This window comes from Crassostrea angulata, chromosome 8 (genome assembly GCF_025612915.1).
Source record: "Crassostrea angulata isolate pt1a10 chromosome 8, ASM2561291v2, whole genome shotgun sequence".
Taxonomy (NCBI): Eukaryota; Metazoa; Mollusca; class Bivalvia; order Ostreida; family Ostreidae; genus Magallana; species Magallana angulata.
The window spans coordinates 26,178,778-26,203,146 of NC_069118.1; the positions used below are offsets into that span (position 1 = coordinate 26,178,778).

At 32.0% G+C, this 24,369-nt stretch overlaps 1 protein-coding gene across 3 annotated transcripts; it reads left to right on the forward strand.

Moving 5' to 3' along the window:
- Nucleotides 1-489: 489 nt before the first annotated feature.
- On the forward strand, nt 490-23,597 carry LOC128157733 (dorsal-ventral patterning tolloid-like protein 1). Of its 3 annotated transcripts, none has more exons than XM_052820336.1 (9): nt 491-726; nt 3,847-3,927; nt 4,197-4,293; nt 12,051-12,160; nt 17,882-17,944; nt 18,070-18,160; nt 18,697-18,818; nt 20,753-20,911; nt 23,234-23,597. In XM_052820336.1, exons 2-9 carry the CDS (start codon nt 3,855-3,857, stop codon nt 23,473-23,475), a joined length of 957 nt encoding a protein of 318 aa, XP_052676296.1. In that variant the 5' UTR covers nt 491-726; nt 3,847-3,854; the 3' UTR covers nt 23,476-23,597. The 3 variants fall into 3 exon arrangements, with proteins under 3 accessions (XP_052676297.1, XP_052676296.1, XP_052676295.1); XM_052820335.1 differs by having other exon boundaries at nt 496-726; nt 17,774-17,944; XM_052820337.1 differs by lacking the exon at nt 17,882-17,944 and having other exon boundaries at nt 490-726.
- Nucleotides 23,598-24,369: the final 772 nt, after the last annotated feature.

Genomic DNA, 24,369 nt, shown 5'->3' on the forward strand with positions numbered 1-24,369 from the left:
TTGTTTTAAAGCTCGAAACTCTTCTGGTGGAATCCAAATCGCGCTACGTACAATGGAGTAATAAATGTCCGATTACTCTTATTAGTTTACAAAAAAAAAAAAAAAAAAAAAATCAGCATCGCCGTAAATTTTTCTTCGGTATAATGAAATACACTGTACCTACTTACTGTATATTGGATAATAACAAGTGTACTTTCCATCCTTCGACAGCAACTTTTCCCTTGTCGAGGGGTACAATAATCTGACTATCGTCGACATAGCAAGTAAATAGGTATATATTATACTATATTTATTCAGAAAGAGATTGATATAGTATAAAGGAGGCCATCACCACCCATCCCACTTAATTGAACATATTAAATATGTAACAACAAGATGACTGCTCTGAATTTTATCTATTCGAAAGAATGTACATGTATAACATATTGTATTTATTGTGTTTCTCCTTCACAATTAATGTTGGATTACTTGTATATATAATAAACTTGATGACTTATGTTAGTTATACGTATACCCTCAAGGTTTATGTACGAAGGTACATGCAACAGGAAATGCTCGCTTGGTTTTTTCTGCTTTTTTTTCATAACGTCAAATTAGCTATAACCGTTATGTGTTGAGGAAGAAGTAAACAGCATTTTTTGCTGATTGAAAGACGTATGACGTGAATAGGATAAATATTCTGGTACAATTCTTCTTGATCCAAATCAAACTCCGTGGTCTTCACAGGTATGTGGCAACTCTCTCTCTCTCTCTCTCTCTCTCTCTCTCTCTCTCTCTCTCTCTCTCTCTCTCTCATGTAAACATTTTTTTCTGGTCTCACTGGGGCATTAATTGCATAAGTTTAATTTGTTTATCATTTGCAATAATATGTGGGTAGTCCTGTCATTTATAAATTTTTTTTTCAATGATTTAAAAGAAATAACCACTCAGTATAAAAATTAAAAGTTAAATCGAATTATTAATAAAAAGAAAGCTTTTAAAATTGTAAAACATTATAATAATAACAATGAAAAATTGACAATAAAATATTCGTATACGAGGGATGTTCGGAAATTATATCAACTCTCTATTTACTTTTGCTAATCGACAGTATTCTGTAAAATTTGACATAGACGTTGAATAAAATAGACAATAAAGTGTTGATAAAAAATAGTTTTTTTTTTCTTTCAAAACGGCACATAAACACCTGGTGCAGAACGCATGCTCAAAGAAAAGATATCTAAAACTACTACTCAAAGCTGCTAAATAGACCTACAAGATAGGAAGATTTGATAGGAAATTCATATCAATATATAAATATGCCCTTTTGCCTTCATTGTAGCGAACTGTTGTAGAAGTCAAAACTAGAATGATTTGAAAAATTGACCGCAATATATAATTATAAGTGTATGTGTATTGTATTACATAAATTTCCATAATATTTTGACGCCAAAAGCGGCGTAGCTGACAAATTATAAAATCTTTGGAAAACACCTTATCATTGCAGACCAATAAGCTTTTTCCAATACGGTGAAAGGTGTAAGTATATAAGTCATATTGATTTATTAACTAAAAAGTAAGCTCTTCTTGCACTTGACCTAATTTAATACAACAGTATTACATGCAGAATAACCTCGGAAGACTTTTCACATTACAAAGACATGTATCAATTGTACAAATTTTATTTACAAAAAAAAAAAAGGATACAGAGCCCGTGTACAGTTGGCTTCCTAAGATGCTTTTTCGTTCTTTTAATTATATTGACAATGTGTTTAGAAGATTAAAAAAAAAAAAAAACAAAGCATTAAAATGATGTTTCATAAGTCAGAAAATGCTTCATGCAGGTGAAACGATCTTATGACGTGGCTGACTTGAATATTTGTACATAAGTAAAATGAGTAACGTTTTGCCATTTTCATTCTATGGTCTGCTTTTCTTAAACGGTAACATAAACCTTGGACAATTTTCCAGATAGCACCTGTGCCCACACATACCCCCGAATAGAAAGACTGTATGAAGACGAGACAGACTCATACTGTTATGAATCACTTGACCAAGATACCGGGTGCAATGATTCATTATGAACTAAAAGTGACACTTGTACACGCGTATACAGTCCTAATCGACGTCTTCTTACAATGAATAATAATAACACGTGTTGATGTCTCTGTACATATGTTTCCTACAGTGGACGTCTTGACAATCTATATGACATAACAAAATTATCCGTTTCGCTACCTTACAAAACACATTCTTTTAAGGAAAGGTCCCTCTGAATGTTTTTGGCTCTTAGAATAAAAATGAACCAAGTCATTCATATAAAAACATGGTACAAATTGCGTTTGAATTGTATTTTCAATTGATGTTTGTAAATATAACTCATTAAAAATCGTATACTTTTGATGCGTTTAAGGAGCGTACATTTTTAATAAAGTAAAAAAATTTTTAAACTGTAAAAATACACACATGTATCTCACAATGAAACTCATATAATACTAATTATAAATTTTTTACTTTTCTAAAATAAATTTTGGATTTGCTCAAAGGCTTAATTTTCAGAAACACTATCAGTAAACATACTTTTATTTTCACGCTCGGTTCTTGCAATTTTCAATTGTTTTCAACTTTTGGACTGAAATTGCAAAAACACAATCCAACAACTCTGTGCTTCATTTCAGTATTAAGGTAATAAACCACATTAACTCTATTAGCTGTACAAAAAATATCCCTATAGCTTGCAAGGAATAACGAAGATTCAAAACATGAGCTATTTAATAACCAAATGATAAAAGAAAGATTTCTTTTATCATTTGGTGTTTAAATAGTTCTCTGTGTGTGTATATGTGTGTTGCGTGTTGTATGTGTGTATTATTCAGTAGTATATTAATACTATAACTGTTTGCTATTCCCTTATAAATATTTTTCTATATGAATCTTACGTATGAAAAGTCAAATTAAACGAATGTTTTTTCAACCAGTCTGACAATTTCAATGTTGACCGGTCTACTAGTCCAACGTCAAAACTGTTTGAGTTTTTGTCCAAATTCGGGAGATCGGAAATAGCCGAAGATGAGTGCAGAAAGAGTTGCATTTGGTATGATACAAAAAACGACGTCACAGGCATATTTAAGTCATATATTTTAAGTGAAGAGTATAACAAAACAGTCATTGACTGGGATATGGGCAGCGTATGAATTGTTGGACCTAAAATTGATATTGTAGGGTTCGGTCTGCGGCATCAGATAACATTTTTACCTTGGGGACCAATGATTCATATGTTGCCCTCATACCCAGTCATTAACTGTATAAAATATAATCGCTGCATAACAAGGTCAAAATGTACCCCCTTTGCCACCTCGGTTGCTTAAGCATGTTAAAAACAACTTTGCTTAAAACACATCGTATATTGACATATGCAAGCAATTGAGCATGCTTAATCGGATAAATGATGGGCCGTTGATGTGACCTTAAATTACTGGTAAAATAACAGTACGGTATGAAGAATATAAATTTAAAAAAGCGATGATCTTAACTTCAACTCACATTAATCTTTTATGATACACTTTGTGGTCAAACAGCAATGGAGAGGAGACGCAAGTCAGAACATTGCTTGATATGAGGAACATACATGCATGCTTAACTCTTCATTTATGCAGTTTGAAACGAAAAAAAAGTTTCAATCTTTTTGAGAAATAACTTTACCCGTGAATGACTAGAATATACAAAACACTATCTGCAGTGGTAGAAGTAAAAATGGACCAATTAGATAATTTTTATGACTTTAAATAAATATGTTTTATGCTGATACCAAACAAAAGCTTCTTTTCTTATGAAATTAAACTAGGTCTAATCAAATACTTTATTCAGGAAGAAACATGGGAATACTAAGGCTGAACGTCAGAATCACTCTCTGTATTCTTTACTTGATAAAAGTCGTTCTTTCTCAAGGTAAGATTTCTTTTCTTTTCACTTTCATATCACCTACAACTTCGCAGAATGTTGACAGAAATGCTTTTGCTAATCTAATTTATAGAAGAAGATATGTAATGTTTTCTTACCCCTTAATTTCAATTTTTTTTCCTGTTAACTTTATTATTAAATTATACAAATTTAAAAGAATATATATTTTGAATATCTTTAGGGAAGTTGTTGGGAAGGAGTAGATAGTTCCGTGGTATCAGTATAATCTCTGTCTCAAGAAATCCTTGTTATTGCAGAGGAAACAGTGTTAACATGCAGTTCCACACCGCAGGAAACTGTGCTGAACAATTTGCGCGAAGTCTTTAAATATCCAGAGTCCGGACAATATCAACAGTAAGCATTGCAATGAGTATGTTATTCCTTCTACCAGTGAGTGCGAGGTATTCGTTTCTTTTGATACATTTTTTCAATAATATTGAACTATTAAAAATACATTGTATTTCAGTCAAAACCTGAAATATTGATAATTATTCATATCGTTTAAAATTCATCATTTATAGATATAATTGATCACTTATAAACTGATCTAAGGAAAGTTGATAAACTCAGTTTATAGCTGGTAAGTAATGCTCATCTTTGAGTAATGTTATATATTTGAATGCATTCGATAATGTTTTCTAAAACCATAAAGAAATTCTCAAAATTTTTGCTCCGATTCATTATCAAGTTTTCATAATCATATGTATATTTCATATTTAATCTGACCAGCGGTATGTTGATCAAAGTGGAATGCCAAAATTTGTTTTTTCTGCTTAAAGTAGCTTAAAACAGTCTAGTCGCAATATGGAGCTAAAAATCAAGGTCGTATGTCGCGTAAGGCATGGTATCCTAAATTATGTATTTCCAAATAAAATATACAATGTATAAATGTATATTAATTAAGGCACCAATCAAACAAGGCTTATATACTCAACAAGGCTCAATGGTCTAGGACATTTTTCAAGGTCATATATATATATATATATATATATATATATATATATATATATATATATATATATATATCAGGCTTGGGGCGAATTACATTGTAAAGTAATGCATTACATTACCATTACTTCATGAATTTGGGCATTAAATTACCATTACCATTACTTGATTTTCTTGAAGTAATGCATTACATTACCATTACATGAGTAAAGTAATGCATTACCATTACCATTACTTTTTTTTTTTAAAGTAAAGCTAATAAAGAGTTTTTGCAAATGTTTCAAATATACAACACTCTTTAACATATCTACAGCTTCATGCTCAGTATCAGGTTCAAAATCAATGAATAAACAAGAGTCATTTTTTATTTGCTCAATATATAATCATATTGTAGCAATATGAACAACATATTACATAAGTAAAATGATATTTATAGACATTTGGCATGATACAATATCAGATATGAAATAGAGACACAGGATAACATGCGTAACAAAAACAATTTATGAAATAATGTTGCGGTTTTTAAAAGCTTAATATAGATATATCCCAAGATTACACAAATCTTTATAATTTTGGACACTTAATTTTATTACTTTAGAAACAGATCCTTTTTCCCAGTTATATTTAAGGTCTTCCGTTTTCCAACGGAAGACCTTATTGTTTTCGTTCGGTTTCTTTTTCCCTATTATTATTATTTTTTTTTTCTTACAAAATTTGTGCAGGCGATTTCTCGGAAATGGCTGAACCGATTTTCGTGAAACTTTCAGATCTAATAGATATTAGTCCGAACTTAATATACATTTTTTTATTTTGATGACGTCATTTCCGTTCTTGAGAAAATGACGTTTTAGCGATTTTCAGAGGGTCGGCTTGTCCAGGGATCTCCTCCTAAACGGTAAAAGATATTGAGTTCAAACTTTCAGGGATTGAAGACAAGAGATTGTAGATGTGCAATTTGGCATTTATATTTGTCATGCTCAAAAGGCGTTAAAGCTCGCCTGGTCCGGAAAATTGAGACTAAAAAAACGTCGTAATTTTTCATGGTTTTCTTAGTTTATCTCTTTTCTGAAAAATATTTTGTTAAAACATGTAATGCAAAAAAAGTTTATATTTACAAGACCTTTCATTTGATATCAAGAAAACGGGGCTGGCCCCTAATATTAGGGAACCAAAGGGCTCTAAAGTCTTTCATCTGTAGCCTTTTACTGAGGGATATTTTGTGAACAGTTATAGAAGCAAATATGTTTATTTTACAGTTATGTATCCAAGCAATGTAATGATTTTATCATGTGTTACGTAATTAGGGGTTTTTAGGGGCCAAAATTATAGAATTTTGATCACATATATCTCAGAAAGGAAAAATATTTTAAAATGCAGTATAGAAGAAAAGATGCTCAGAATGATGTATTAAATCATATGCAATTTTCAAAATTTCGTTAAACGGTCCCTATAAGGAGTTCAGGGATCAGCCCCTAAAATGTTCTTTCTCATATATCTCAAGAACGGTAACGAATTTCTAAAAAGTTGTTGAACAAAATGTATTGAGATTTTAATGACCTTTTATTTGATATCAAGAAAAAGGGGCTGGCCCCTCAAATTAGGGGACCAAAGGGCTCTAAAGTCTTTTATTTGTAGCCCTTTACTGAGGGATATTTTGTGAACGGTTATAGAAGCAAATATGATTATCTCACAGTTATGTATCCAAGCAATGTAATGATTTTATCATGTGTTACGTAATTAGGGGTTTTTAGGGGCCAAAATTATAGAATTTTGATCACATATATCTCAGAAAGGAAAATTTTTTTGAAATGCAGTATAGAAGAAAAGATGCTCAAAATGATGTATTAAATCATATGCAATTTTCAAAATTTCGTTAAACGGCCCCTATAAGGAGTTCAGGGATCAGCCCCTTAAATGTTCTTTCCCATATATCTCAAGAACGGTAACGAATTTCTAAACAGTTGTTGAACAAAATGTATTGAGATTTTAATGACCTTTTATTTGATATCAAGAAAAAGGGTCTGGCCCTTCAAATTAGGGGACCAAAGGGCTCTAAAGTCTTTTATTTGTAGCCCTTTACTGAGGGATATTTTGTGAACGGTTATAGAAGCAAATATGATTATCTCACAGTTATGTATCCAAGCAATGTAATGATTTTATCATGTGTTACGTAATTAGGGGTTTTTAGGGGCCAAAATTATAGAATTTTGATCACATATATCTCAGAAAGGAAATTTTTTTGAAATGCAGTATAGAAGAAAAGATGCTCAAAATGATGTATTAAATCATATGCAATTTTCAAAATTTCGTTAAACGGTCCCTATAAGGAGTTCAGGGATCAGCCCCTTAAATGTTCTTTCTCATATATCTCAAGAACGGTAACGAATTTCCAAACAGTTGTTGAACAAAATGTGTTGAGATTTAAATGACCTTTTATTTGATATCGAGAAAAAGGGGCTGGCCCCTAAAATTAGGGGACCAAAGGGCTCTAAAGTCTTTTATCTCTAGCCCTTTACTGAGGGATATTTTTTGAACGGTTATAGAAGCAAATATGTTTATCTTACAATTATGTAGCCAAGCAATGTAATGATTTTATCATGTGTTACATAATAAGGGGGTTCTAAGGGCCAAAATTATAGAATTTTGATCACCAATATCTCAGAAAGGAAAACTATTTTGAAATGCAGTAAAGAAGAAAAGATGCTCAGAATGATGTACTAAATAATATGCAACTTTCAAAATTTCGTTAAACGGCCCCTATAAGGAGTTAAGGGATCAGCCCCTTAAACGTTCTTTCCCATATCTCTCAAAAACGGTAACGAATTTCTAAACAGTTGTTGAACAAAATGTGTTGAGATTTAAATGACCTTTTATTTGATATAAAAAAAAGGGGCTGACCCCTAGAATTAGGGAACTAAAGGGCTCTAAAAATTTTCAACTGTAGCTCTTAACTGAGGGAAATTTAATGAAAGGCTATAGAAGCAAATATGTTTATCTTACGGTTCTGTATCAAAGTAATGTATAATGATTTTATCATGTGTTATGGAATAAGGATTTTTTAGGGGTGATCAGTCCATAAACTATGACCAGCTATATCTCAAAAAGGAAAATATTTTGAAATGCAGGGTAGAAGGAAAGATGCTCAAAATGATGTAATTTACAAAATGCAACCTTCAAAATTTGGTTCAGCGGCTCCAATAAGGAGGTTAGGGACTGGCCCCTAAAAATTTATTTTCTCAGATATCTCAAGAACGGTAACGAATTTCTAAACACTTGTTGAACAAAGCTCTTATCCCTGAAACAAAATAGTATCTGGCCCATAGAATGTAGACCCCGTTGTTCTATTCTATATCATGTTTAGCTGTTAAATAGCAAAATCAAGATCGAACATGTATCTCAAATTCTAAAATCAGACGGAAGACCTCCTCGTTGCTCGCAACGAGATCGTGTCTAGTTTTTAATATATTTTAATCGTATTTCTTTTTACGGAGGACACTTTAAGACAAAAGATTGCTGTTGCACTTTATGATCGAAGTTTCAAAGGGTTCATCTTTTAAATGCATCCATCTTCCGGGCTATACTAAATAAATGTTTTGCAGGAGCAGTCAAAGCTTGGACTGGAAAATACTGTTTGACGATCTTTATCTTAGGATTTATTAAGTGCAATAATAGATTATATACATAAATCTTGTATTTTCTATAAGTCCAAACTAATGTACAGTGTAATTAATATACAAGAGAGAGAGAGAGAAAGAGAGAGAGAGAGATAGATAGAGAGAGAGAGAGAGAGAGAGAGAGAGAGAGAGAGAGAGAGAGAGAGAAAATAAGTAAGATTATTTTCAAATGGGTTATAATATTGGAAGTGATATTGATTTTCATCATGGATGGACAGTGAATTCATTTTGCTTTTAAAGGTGCATGTCTGTCTCCTATTCTATTGTGACATAGCGAAGGGAAGGGGATTGGGGTGTTTAGCACTTCTTATAACAATAGATTGTTTTGATACTTAGATTATCCTGGGGGCATAGTGTGTTGTTGACACATTTCTTATTGAAGTGCAAACTAATTGGAGTAAATTGTTTAAAAACTCTTAATAACAACACTCTTAAAAATGTTATGAAATTGTGCTGTTATCTTTAGTAATATAAACAATTCAAATATTAATTTTAAAAAACCTTTTTTAATAAAACATGTACAATTAAAACATTTTTTTCTCAATTAGAATTATTTCTTTCTTCTTTAAAAATAAATTTAATAAAATTCAATTTCAACTATTCATTTATTCATCACATTTTTTAAAGTGAACATGCATAAATATGCATAGTAATGCAAAGTAATGCCATGTAATGCCACCATTACACTAGATTTTGGAAAGTAATGCATTACATTAGCATTACTTGTAATGCTAATTCTGAGGCATTACACATTACTAGCATTACTTTGAAAACATGTAATGCATTGCAATGCATTACCATTACATTTAGCATTACCCCAAGCCTGATATATATATATATATATATATATATATATATATATATATATATATATATATATATATATATATATATATATATATATATATATATATCTCATACGTGTGGTGTATATTACCCGTGCGATAAACCTTTGCTATATCACACGGGTGATGCTATATCAAATACTTCCGGTCGGAACTACTTTTGACACAGCCCCTCGCTTCAACGCTTCAGTGACCTATTTTCGAAAATTTGCTAGTACTTTCAACATAACTATATCTACTACAAAAATTAATATAAAATTGATTTTGTCAAAGTTACAAATATGAAGGAAAACACATAACTGCGTAGCACAGGCGTCGGAACCGGGGGGCTATTGTGAGGGGGGGGGGGGGGGGGAGGTTAGCCCCCCCCTACCTTTTTTGCAAAGATATTCAAAACCGTAACCACAAGACCCTTTTTTCTTGTTTATCAAGATTTTTGATAAATTTAGCCATTTCCAACTTTCAATTTGCTTTGTGAAGTTTATAAAACAAACACAGTTACAAATTACGTTAACTGTCAAGGATTGAGTTCATCCTGACGACGCGATGAAAACAGAGCGCTCTGGTTGTGTTTATATACAAGAACTTACCGAAATAATGTTTCATAAGACTTTTATTCCACCACCAGTAAGCATCCTTATTCTTGAATCATAAGGCTAGCCTAGTGTTTGTTTTATGAAACATCATGCATCAACAACTGTTCCTCGTTCGAGTCAATTCAAACTAACGAGCATTCGCAACTTTGTGTATGTCAACAAAACTGATTATTCAAGTCTTCTAATCGGAATTTCCATTTAATCAAGTGAATAAGCTCTAAGAAAAATTATCTAGAGCTAAAAAATTATTTTAAGGTTTATTTCAGTGAAACTTTACATTAAAACAGTTAGATTTATCTCAGGAATGACGTACTAAATTGTATTGCGCAAGGTCACAATAGCCGCATAACACAACGTTGCATCATCGTTTTTAATCTTTGATAAAAAAATCCAATTTGGGTCACACAAGGGACTGTCTCAAAAGCTTCATAATATAAATCAAATTGTATGAGATAAATAGAACATCTATAATTGTGTGATTTTATATTTGCTCTATCCAACTCGTTGAAATGGTTATATTCGCTCGGCAAGCCTCGCGAATATATATCCTCGGAGGTCCATGAGTCGTTACCCTAAGAATGTCTTCCACTTTAATCACTTAATGAAAATTTTGACACTAAATTATTAATAGCATATCTAAAGTACATCTATTTTTTCGTAAAACTTTACACTGTATTCATTATTTTTTATTTGATAAACAAAGAAGTGAGCAGTCTAAGCACCAACGAAGCGGAGATGGCCATTTTGAAAACTGGTCCTAGAGTCGTGACGTCAGATATAAACAAAACTATGGGGCCAAAACAATTTGAACATTAGTTGATAATGGACAATAGTGCTAACAATAACGAATTGCACAATATAGCAAATTATGAAAATAAATTATAAATATTTTATAAGTTACAAATTAAACAATATAGCCTAATAAACCGTAACACAATAACACCGGATACTTTCAAAAAACTAGTCTCTGGGTCAACTTTATGCAAAACTCTATCTCTGAGAGTAGCATTGATGCCTTTTTCACTGAAATTTTCATGTTCTTTAACCATTTTGTATGCATTTGTGAAATTTGTTGGGGAATACATTCAGTTATTGTTTCTTTTTGGAAACGGGATTAACCTAACAATAACACAAAACAAACTTCAAATGCTATAAGGAACTTTACTTCTTTTAACTTAAAATTATCCTTGTTTGGCCTTGAATGTTTAAATCAGATCACATGAATTTCATTGACTGGATGTCAAGAAAAGAGACAACCGCTGTTACATTCTTAAATTTTAGGTTTAGACGAGTATTTTGGCCATTTTCATCTGTAACTTTATTTGGGAATAAGAAATCTCAGCAATAGTTGATAAATAAAATTTGAAGTAAATATGTTACCTTTTTTGATCGCATTATCGATTGCTGTATAGTAAGAAGTTATGTCACATATTGTAGTAAATTTTTTTTTTCACGGAATGCCTAGCCTAGAACCTAATCTCGAGAAATACGCAAAGAAAACAAAAGGGACACGACTCAAGGACCGTAACGAATTTAGGACCTCCGACGATACACCATTTCAACTCGTTGGATAAAGCAAATATAAAATCACACAATATAGATATCCTCTCTCTCTCTCTCTCTCTCTCTCTCTCTCTCTCTCTCTCTCTCTCTCTATATATATATATATGAACTTGAGTCGCATTTATTTGATTATTATCCGTTTACAACAACTATATGATTATGGAATTACTTTGTGGAAACCTTCACATTGTGGTGATAGGGAAAAAAAAGGAAGATAGGTCGCATCTGACCTTAACAACAAAACGTGCAAACGGTCGTCGCCATTTTTATTGTCATGTGACCGAAAGAGGTCCAACATGGTAACGTATTATTACATCCGAGGTTTTTACTCGACTTGACAGAGAGGGCCGAGCGATGACCTGATTGTGTACATCTATTGATATATCATTTAACTATACAGCATCAATTATAAGCTTAATGAGTACTGTAGAATTACTCTTGTCTATAATGCAGTTCTGTGTCAGAACTTCCTTTTTTTACAGAGGGGGAAGCTGCAAGTGGTTATTCAGTGCTCCAGAGACAGATCTGAAAATAAGATATCGGTTTACTACCATAAATGTAGATTGCGGTGACGTATTAAACACCTATGACGGTGAGTACATTAAATGTTAAATGAAGAAATTTTATTACTCTTAAGGTAGTATAAAACAGATAAGCTAGAATTTCCCTATCGTTTGAATTTCTGATATTTCAATATTTTGTTATTTGGAATGGAATATAAAAATATGTAAAATTAGGAAAAAATCCGCCCTGACAATTTTTGCCCACGTCGCCTCAAACCTACCATTTGAATTCCCTCTCAGTGGAGTGCAAAATGAAATAGTCATTGTTCGAATTTGTTTTTTTTAAGTTGTAATATCCCTCTGCTATTAATTTTTACCATATGTTTAAAAAAAACCATTTCGTATTTATTTTCATCAAAGTCAATACCAAGAGATTTAAATGAAAGAAAGTTATTGCGATGAAGCGCTGCTAGATTTCTCAAAAATTGATACCGTATGTGATCATAGTATGAAGAAAATTAGACATAATGATTCAAAAATCCAAAATTTTACCATCGCAGCATAAAATTAAAAATATTCAATGTACATGTGTATATGAAAATAATATGTAGTTATATACAATGTCAAATCGTGTTACAAAACATATTGAAGCGCTGAGTTTTAGTTCAAAATAGCACTTTGTTGTATAGGTTTGTAGCAAAAACTGCTTCAATCAGCAAGAGTTATCTTTATTACAACTACTGAAGGTTTTACATACAGTATATGATAAATTACAATAGTTTTTAATTTTTCAGAAAAGGTTTTCTGTTCTTAAATTTGGATACGATAGTAATAAATGGATCCATACGTTTTATAATGATAAAAATGAAAACCAGAGCACTTTGTTATAACACAAAAAGGGGATCAAATGAATGATACTCAAGTTATTGGTATAATCTCAATATAGGAACATATTATCTTAAATGAAATGTGATATTGTTCCTTTTATAATTTTGTTTTCTCATATCTGTTCTCTCAGAATAGAAAACCCTTATTCAATTTTAGACATTTGAAAAGCTGTAAGTTTCAAATGATGATGACTAAGTCTGCTTAAAGTTGTGGTTTAGTTCTTTCCTCTTTCTGTATTTGAATTTAAATAAATGTCGCCTTCCGGCATAAAATGGGGCCCTGCACCGCTATCTTGTTTTTACATGCTTTAATAATTAGGAGTTAACAGAAACAAGGTGTGAATATTTTCTACATAAGTTATCTCTCCTATCAGAGGGACATTCCACTTTAAGTTATTACAAGTGTGTTATACTATTAATATCCTGGTGCAAAAAATATGTAAAAATAGCACTTGTAAAGCATCTTTTAAGACGAAAACTTGCAACACTTGACAGTTTCTAAAAAGAATATGTATAGTTCAAATTTGAATGAAATTAAGCAGTATGACTGTCATCACCCCGTAATTGAAACATTATCAAAATAATGAAAATTTGACTGTGGGTTTTAGATTCATTGAGGTTTAAGTATATTTGACGGATGTTAAAATTGATAAAAATCCTGTCTTCATATTTTACCGTTGACCTTTAGATATGACCTTCAAATTTAATGGGCGTAAAGCCTGAACACTGACGATGATTGTTTTCAAAAGACTGGGCTGGGTTTTACAAAAGTATCGTAAGATTTGTCATAAGACGGATCTTCAGATTGTCATAAGATCTGACTTGTGACAATCATAAGATCTATCACTTGCGTTTCAAAAAATAATCTTAAGTGTTATAAATCTTAAGATATGGTAATACGTGTATATATTTTTAAAACATATACAACTTTTAATGCGATACGTTGAAAATAATGCACTCACACTGGGATTATTTTCAATTCATTATTTATCTATAATTTATGTTGATTTTTAAAACATATTTAACTTATCTAAACAATTTTCATATGTTGTACTTTAAAAAAAACAACACCTTTTTAAGTTTTTAAAATTAGATTCAGTTGCATTTAAGCTTTTTTCGGAAGTAAAGGAATTGTTGTCTTGCTATACTAGTATACAATGTACGCACATTTGATAACATTTTGAAAAAAATACAAATTAAAATATGATATTTTAACCGAAAATAAGAGATCTAAAATATATTGAAATCATACATTTAGCAATACACATGTGATCTACCCCTGCATTTGTGTCTAAACACGAAAAAACACCAAAGCCTCGTGTTTGACATTTTGTTTTCAAAACAAAACTCCGCTGTCTCAAATGCTTTAAAGCGAGATGCATGGAAAGAACACAACAGGGTACGTTAGGACGGGGGAAGAAATGAAGAAGAAGTGGATTTGCTTGAGCAGTGAACGTAGGAAAAAGCTAGCTTTGAATAGGAGAGAGCAGAGAAAGACGGGAGGTGGGTTTTTGCCATCAGAAGCTACACTACGACCCATAGACAAGAAGAAGGGAATTATCGGAGAAACGTTCATATCCGGAGTTGAAGGTGGCATTAATGTCCTAGACACTTTTACGACCACGGATGCATTATATGTATCTCCAAGTAACATGACACATGCCTCAATAGGTAATTACATGTGCACTAAGCTATTTTGAAACACGCCTCTTTGACGTGGAATTACTAACATAATTTTATATTCTAAATACTTAAAGAAGTAATATTAATATTTACATTGTTTTGCATTGTATATAGAATTTTTTTACAGAATGCCAACCTTCAGTTGGAAACTCGCGTGTAAGCGGAAAGGGCACACAAAGAACCGTTAGTAGTGAATCGCAGCAAAGGGATGACCTCATGACGAGACTTGTGAAAGAAGAAGAGGATGAGTATTGAGAAAAGAAGACTTGAGAGAGAGGAAAGAAGACTTGACACCGAGGAGAAGCGTCTCAAGATTGAGGACCGGCGTCTTTCGATTGCTGAGCAACAGCTTCAGATACAGCGTTAGCAGCACTCGATTCACCTGTGTCAACTCGGAATAGTAAATAATGCCACCCCAAATGCCACCCTTTGACTGAAAATGAGTAATAAATTGAAAATATGTGTTTGATTCATTTTATATCTTGTTCATTAAGCATCCCTTAATTAAAAATATATAAATATACACGAATATACACATTTTAATCCAATTAGTCCAATAAGTGAACAAACTTGTTTGTCACAGGTTCATTTTAAAGCGGAGTAAGGAATCATACACATTAATGACATCATGGTTTTAGGAAAAAATTCACTGAAGTTACACAAATTCTTTCTTCGAACTAAGGCCTTAATATCGAATATGGATCAGTCTTCGACGAACCTCCATCCCATCGTTATTTGGGCCTTGATACACACAATTGTCTGGCGAAATAAATCGATTTCCCTGAGGGTTCTGTGGTCGTGGTGCCGGTCCATGCTTAATAATACATATTTTATATAAAACCGCACAAGCAGTAATGATTCGGCATGCTCTTGACGGATGAAAGAGATGTGTTCCCCCTGAATGTCGATGCAACGAAAACGCATCTTTAGAACCTCTTTCAATTGAATTTCTCGACCTGGCATGGGCCTCGTTATACGCTTCTTCGTTGGCGTTACTTGGGTTCAAGCCAGGGGTCAACAAATATTTTTTAAGGGGTATGCACTGGCGTAGAATTTGTCCACACAAAAGCATCGTTTGATGAACCAGGCCATCTAGCAACTTAGTTGGTGAATTTCAAACTAGCATCACAAACCGCCATAACGTTCATAGAGTGAAATTTTTTCCGGTTGACAAAGAGATATTCGTCATCTTTTGGAGCTTTTATAGGAATATGAGTTTAATCTACGGCACCAATGACATAAGGGAAATTGGATATGCGGGAAAAGCCCAGTATAGTGTCTTTTATGCTGCTGTCATCGCGTGGAAATCTTACATAATTTGGGCTTAAAGTTACTTAAAGTGCTTATGTTACAGTATTTACAATTCTAGACACACTAGGTTTGCTTATACCATGGACATCCCCGTAAACAGTCTGGAAGTTCCCACTGGCATAAAATCTGAGTGCCACCATGACTTGCAGGGATGAGGGTATGGCAAGTTACCTACGGTTGGGTGTTCCAGATGGACCCTGAGCTCCACACAAAAATCTAGTATCGAGCAGAAAACGCGGAAGTCGAAACTTATCTTTTATATCTACGTCGTCCATATAGTCAAAGTGATTATTTCTATCTCTAAACACCCGTTTTTTCTTAATTGTTTTCTGTTTTGAATCAAAACAAAGGCTGCCGCCATGTTAAGTTTGGACTTATGACATGTATATGATTGTCTTAAGATTAAGACGGATGATAATCGTAAGATATGACAGTTTTGTGAAACAGCAAAGATGAAAACTTTTCGCAAAGTTTGGTCTTAAGACAGATCTTAAGTCATAAGGTTGTTTTGTGAAACGGACCCGTCTTTACTATGAACGGAACATAAGTTACACATTTTCAAATGATTGAAGGCTTAAATGCACAAATATTAAATGACCACCATTCCAATGTACAACTATTAGGTTTAAAACCATCAAAATACGCTGTACTCCAATTTTTTCAGCTATGAGTAATTTACAGGTATGATTTATATTATTTTCTTAAGATAATGGATTTAAATTTTCTTTTACACAAAATTAAGCAATTAATTTGTGTATTTGAAAAAAAAATCAAATTTTTAAGTTTTACGGGTTGTTCATACTACCTTATTACATAAGAAATTATCTATGAAGACGCATCGTCGCAACACACGGTTTTGAGCACACTAGCTGAATTAAACGTGGGTTATCGGCGATAAGTAACAAAGAAAACGAAGATACAACTACGATGAGAAAGGAAGTGAAATATCGCTACTTTTTTGTATCACTGGATTGTGAGGATATTTAGAATGTTATAAATTCAAAGTAGTATTTTTATATGAACAGGCAGTATAATAAAAGAACACTTGTGAGGTGCACATATCGTCAGTCCTTTCTCCTGTATTGTGTTAAATCATTTAAATTTGTGATGGGTGTTTGTTGAAATTTTTGTGGATCATGAAGTGTTCGTTGGGAAGGAAATTTCATTATTAAAGGGACTTGGACACGATTTGACTTAAAATTTTCGAATTTGATTTTTTCATTTTCAATGTTTATACTGATAAATATAGAAGTTTATAATGCTATGTCAAAATTTGAATGTCAAATATCAAGTTATAAGCAAGATACAGAGTTCATAATTCTTTGTTTTGTAAACAAAGCTTGAATTTTGTCAATTTTTACATATGTGTTGTATTGGTGTAAGTTTCAATCAAATATATCTTTCTTTAGTTGATAATAGTATTTATGAAGATACTGAATCATTTTAAATTATTTTACAAGTCATTTTGTCTACGAAATGGTAATTCTCTACATTACATTTTTGTAAACAACTATAAGACTCGACTCTTGTTTACATTACAAACAATTCTTACCTCTGTATCTCGCTTGTAACTTGACTTTAACATTCAATATTTTGGTCAATCATTTAAAATGCACAAGTTAACCATTTTATACATAAAAAATGAAATAAAATTTTTGATCTCAAATCGTTTCCAAGTCCTTTTAATAGATGTAGACCATGTTTCGTAATTCGTTCGTAACCCACCATGAATTCCAGTGATGCTACATTATATGATGATATTTAATAGTTTGAAAATTTTGATGTTAATATTTAAGGAGTGTTCCAATTTATTTAATTTAGGAGACAGCGAAACTGATCCTAAGTTGTCAGATTCCGTATGCGGCGTTGGTGGTAGCATACCCGGCGTCACAACTACTCAAAAAAATCTATTCATTGATTTTTTCCCAGATTCCACCCCACATTCTAACGAGCTAGGATTTACATTAGAAGTTATTGCCGGAAAAGACCTTTGTAAATATCTATGAGTTTCAAAAAATAAGAAGAGCTCATTTTAATTTGATATTGGTAAAATTCACATTTGTAGATATTTATGCCACTTAGTAATACTATTTAAAAATAATCTTTTGGTGTTTCAGCTGACTGTAGCGTAACTGGAACCACAGAAGCAATATCTCTTGCAGATGCATATGTCCTTACTTCACCGAAATTTCCAGACGATTATCCTGTGTGAGTATCCATTATTAAAAAAAGAGGTGTTGACTTTTTGTGAAGACTGGATGGTCTTGGCCTGTTTTAGAGCATATTGATCTCTTTTTGAAGAAGAGCTCTGTATAGAAATATCAGAAAAAAAATCATATTTTAATCCGTATATACTTGGAATATTTCATTACAAATAATTCGTTTATAGCCTAAAGTATCATAAAGTAGAATTGATTGGTAATTTATTAGCAATTCAATGACAATTGATTTGTAGGCAATATAACTGACTAAAACAGCAAAAACCAATGGGACAAAGACAAAAATTTCTCGGCGCAAAAGAAAAAGAAACTTACTCTGTCAATATTAAAACTCTTTTTTTATAATCTGACATATTTCTTTTAAAATAAAAAAAATCGATATAAATGATTTAAAGATGCCAATTGAGATTCATACAGAGAGATAGTGACGCTAAGCGCGCACAAAAAAGATATCATTTAATCAAAATAACTGTATTATTTGGTGCTCACTCAACATGATTTGATTACTTTTTTTTTTTATTAAAGCGATTGGACTTGTACTTACACCTTTACTGCTGAAAATGACGTTGATCAAATACAATTTGACATGGTTTACATAGACCTGGAGGATGAAACAGAATGTTTCGATTCTGTTAAACTGTATGATGGTAAGAATATTAGGATAGGAACTATAAAAAAAAAAACCCCAAGGTATTGTTAGAATTTAGCACTTCCATTTTCTTCAAAAAGATTTTGGATTTTGTGATATACATTCAATTTGCCCTGATCGAGATTGAAGATTTGAAGGATTTATCAATTTATTGGTGATGACACGTCTTGATTTCGCTTCTATTTGATTAACGTGTACTACACTTATAATGGGGAAAATAGTTCTTGAATAACACTCGCTTTGTGTGACTATTTCTGCTTTTTCAGCTCTACTGACGTAGATCCGTGACCTATCTGTCGTGGCTGCAATCCAAAGTAGAGGAAATACTTTAAAATAATTTATACAAGTTTATATTTTAGTTAAGTATAATAATTCTAAAATCTGGTGACCGTAATAGAGATATAAACAATCATAATAAAATAACATCTCAATTATAATTGAGGATAATTTACAAAATTATAATATTTAACGCAAAAGAAAAATATTTCAAATCTATCTATACCGAAATAAAATGATCAACGATAAACATTAGAGAAAATTCGAACTTGGTACATCATTGTATAAAACTTGAATAAAACCTAAGCGATTACTAATATATTGAAAGATAAAGGTCTAAATAGCGTCAGCATAAGAATGTGACCTAAGTCCTTTGTCTAAACGTAATGAACACTTACAATTTACTCGAAACATAATTCCCTTAGGTTGCACTACAGTATTAAATTTTACTATATATTCTTACCAAAATTGCACAACTTTATATACAGATTAAAAATTCAAAACGAACTTCTGGAAAAAATCCTCTTGACATCTTTTTAAACAAAGCTTCATTTACAATTTTCTAGCAAAATACACACGTGCATCCAGCAAGGCGTGAGACTTTGTTTACCTCGAAGTTACACATGTGCTTAAAAATCAAGCCCGGGCCTTTTCACCCCCTCCGGAAACAACACGCATCAAAAATTCAAATGACCTCGCATTATTACAAAACTGGGATAGTTAGACCTCTTACACATTGTTTTTCATCTCATAAAAAAAATCAGCTCCTGTCTCGAGCGGAAACGACCCATATTCAAAGGAAAATTCGGGAATTATTTTGCCTCACCCATGTTTTGTCGTGAACCTTCAGTGAAATACAGTAACTGTAGTGACACCCTTACTTGTTTCCCAAAATAAAAACTTTTATTTACCTCTTTTACTAAAGAGTCGTTTAAATAAACAAATGGCGCTAAATTTAAATTATGATTTGCCACGCATCAAATGCAATAAACAAATATATTAAACCAACCTGTAATCTACAACTACTAAATTCAAAACTACTTTTACTTCACATGCCTTAACAAAAACTATAAAGAAACGCAACGGTTTTCCAATTAAAAAAAGACCCTTAGCTAATCTAAATAATGACTTATTTCATGCATAACAAAGCTGAAATTTAGAAACTTGATAATAAAAAGTAAAAAATATTTATGCAAACATACATATAATATATAACAGTGAATTATTATAATATCTTTTGCATTTGAAACTTTTATGAACTAGCAATTAAAAATAAAATAAAGATAGACAGACCTGCAATCCAAAGTAGAAGAAATACTTTAAAATAATTTATACAAGTTTATTCGAAGAAGCGTCACATGGAAGTGACTGAGAGGTCAGATTTCCAGCGACGACCCTACACCTTTGGATTACAGGTTATTGACCAATCAAAATTAAGTATATCCACTTTTTTAAAGGACATCAACTAGCTGTAATTCATAGTTCAGTAGAAACTGACATTACTGAAAGCTGTACACGCCCCGTTTATCGATTGACCGAAACCTTCATTGACCTGAGAAAAATCACGGACTGCACGAAATAATTAGTCAGCCCACAGGCTGACTAATTAAGTTGGGATGAGACTTCAATTGGGACTAAATAAAAATCTTATTACAGGAGACTCTACATCCTCTACTGTTCTGGCGGAGTTATGTGGAACGTCTCCCTCTGTACAGTCCTTCACCTCCACAGGTCCTTCTCTTACCGTTCATTTTGAGTCTGATGAGCGAGCAACGACGCCACAAGCAGGTTTTTACGCTAATGTCTTTACTTTAGGTACGTTTATTTTCATATCCATATTAGTTTAACTGAATACCTGTTACAGCTCGTACCAGTTAATTTTAAACCTTATATTTTGCGATAAGTCTCAACGGAAATCATAGAGAATTTATTAAAGATAAAAGTTAATTCAATCTCAACTACAGGGAAATAGGACATATGTAAGAAAATTAGCTTAAATTGACATAAATAAAGAAAACTAGATACGACCTCGTTACGAGTAACGAGTAAGTCTTCCGTCCGATTTTTTTTTTAGTTTAAATGATACCATGAAATATCGATACAATTTCAACACCCCCCCCCCCCCCCAAAAAAAAAATGAGATAAAGAATAAAAATCCCTAATTACGTCAAACATGGGCCTGACGATGACTTTTTCAAACCGATAATGTAGAGATCAACCACTTTGATTTTATAATGCGTAACAAAATATTTATCGTTTTCAAGTTATTCGTAATAGACTTTTCGAGTCTCTTGGTCCCTAATTAAAGGGGCCAGCCCCTTTTTCTTGATTTTATTGGATAGAACCTTTGATTCTCTACTACTTTTGTTCTATATGTCTTAACATAATATCTACTGATAAAAAGATACTGATCAAAACATATGAAAATTTTGATTCGAAATTTGAACCCCATTTTCGTGCCTAAGCGAGCTCCAAGGAATAGCGCCACTGGTGCAAAGCAACTAAATAGTGCACAACTTCAAACCATGCTCTACCTATCCTGAAAATTTCAAAGTCATATCTCTGATAGTTTCTGAGATCAGCTCTGCACAAAATTGGTCGTAAAAAATTACAAAATCGACCGTAAATCCGGACCGGAAGTGATGACGACAAAAAATTCTAAAACATATAAAATTCAGATAATGTCCCATCATCTGTGAACAAATTGTTGAGATCAGTTGAGTAGTTTTCGAGAAATCGCGTGCACAAAATTTGGAAAAAAAAATAATAAACAGTACGAAAACAATAAGGTCTTCCGTTGGAAACGGAAGACCTTTAAAAACAATCCGAGTTTTACCGCGGCTCATGGATAGTATTTTTGTAATTTATGAATTGTGATGGGGACTTCATCTTAGATGGTGCTTTTTCACTTTTACTACTTTCTTTTAGTAGAGGCCTTTAATAAAAAGCCATATGATAATGCCACTGCGAAAGTGGCAGTTTTTTTATTTATCTAAAGTTAAATTTTTAACAAAAATTGTAAATGGCACCAGGCATCGATGATCTTGATTTCTACCATTAAATGAAATAAACAATTCACCTTATTATCCCATCAACATATAATTAAAGGTTTCTTCCTACCGGATATTAAGAATTTTCTAACAGGGTTTATTTTCCCATCAGAACTCAAATTTCGATACTTTGTGAAAAAACCACAGATGATTATCAAATTTGTCAGGATTTTTCTTTAGAAAACTCGTACAGCATATTTGAAATGTCCCAATGATTTTTTTTTCGTTTTAAGGAATTACTATTTATCGTCTAAACAAACGTTTGAGTTACCAATACAATGAATAACAAATCAAAATTTTAAGATTCTTCGAAAAAGGCCAAAACTAGAATTTAGTTAAAAACAAGAATTTTGTTAAAATACACAGCAAAATGTGCCATATACGTTTCACATACGTTAATCAAGTGTGATACGTAGTGACCTCACGTACGTTTAACGTGATTTATAAGTACCACGTGTGTTTAACGTACGTTAATGAACATATGTGAAACATATGTTACACATGTGTCAGACATATTTGGTACATGACATACGTTTTACGTATGTGGATCCAACGTACGTTTTCCATATGAATTACATACGTATCACATGTATATTGCTTTAAATTGAATTATTGAATATATTTAATTTTTAAGTTCATTCTTGATATACTTCATCAACGTATGTGTTACATACGGTTTGGCTTTACGCGTGTATAACGTATGTTTAACCTATGTTGTACATGTGCATGTGTTAGGTTCAAACATATGTGACACGTACGTGGCACAATTAGCCGTGTAGTAGCATAAAACAAACAAATATTTTTATATATTTTTTTATTTAATATTTGGGTTGATCGCAGTAATTAAGGAAAATAACTCAATTAATTTTTTGCAAAGTGTGGATTTGGAATATTGTAAATAGTTTTCCAACGTTTACAATAAGGTCGTTTTATTTTTAATAAATTTGTTAAAATCTAATTTTTTTCTCTTTAATTTGTATCTGTTGTCTAACACCTAATTTGAGTAATGTTAGATTTGGGGATTAAATTTATATGTTGCGACATTCCATCCTCCAACAATGAAATAAATGAAATTTTATGAAAACAGGAGAAGAAACAACAACAACAACGTTAACTACAACAACAGAAACTAAAGAAGAAGAGGAAGTAACAACTAACACCAACCCAGAAGTAACTGAAGGAGAAACAGGATGTAATCGTACCTTCTTTAGTTTTTGGAATCTTTGCTGCAACTTAGCAAGGTTATGCAACAACTGGTGGATCTTTTGCAAGACCATGACACAATGCTGCAAATATTGTGGCTTATCGAGTTCGTCTTTGTCGAACTAAACGATTGCAAACAAATATCGTCAGCTGAAGCTAGCAAATATGCAAACGTTTCAAATGTGTTTGAATATGTTTATCTATTGCTGAAGACGAATTAAAAACGACAAAATCTGTTTGCAATTTTAGAAAGCTTATTTCAATAAACCATTGATGTAATAGTTGCTTTTATAAATATTAGAATCCATAAATAGAATATTGCGAGATGTGTATTGTGTTACATGCATCTCCAATAAGATCGAATCATCCTCATTTAAAACATATGTTTTTGATCATTTTGAAATTCAGGATACACAATTTCTTATTAGGTGACGTATAATGTTTCTACAGTTTTGTAAATTTAACTTTGAACTGTCACGGTCGTAGCACACGCCTAATGTAAATGCGACTTTCTAAAGCTTTCATTAGAATTGAAATGCAAAAAAAAACAAAAAAAAAAATGAAGAATAAACGATTTAAAATAGCCAACTCATTGACGACACTTTTTGTCCCTTACAATATTATTTCTTTGATCAGAGCGTAGTTCAATCTAGTAGCTTTTGATGTTCTCAGCCGTCTTGGAATAATAATTTATTCGTTAATTCGAGATCTATTAGAAGAGTCGCGATTCATCGACATATCGAACATTATAACTGTAACCCACTTGCATTAGTATTGTAACTAAGTTTACAATTATTGAAACTATTGGTGGTTTTATATTTTTTTTACCAAATCACGTATTATTTAAAATTATACCAGTCAACCATGTACATGTAGGTTAAGATTGTCTGAAAGAACAGTTATAATTATAGACAATAATACAGCATAAACTACCAATTTGTTCACGAACCCTATTTTTCAAAGTTAAACACGCATTTAACAAACGAACTGAAATCAACTTATTGAGCAGGTTAAGGAGGT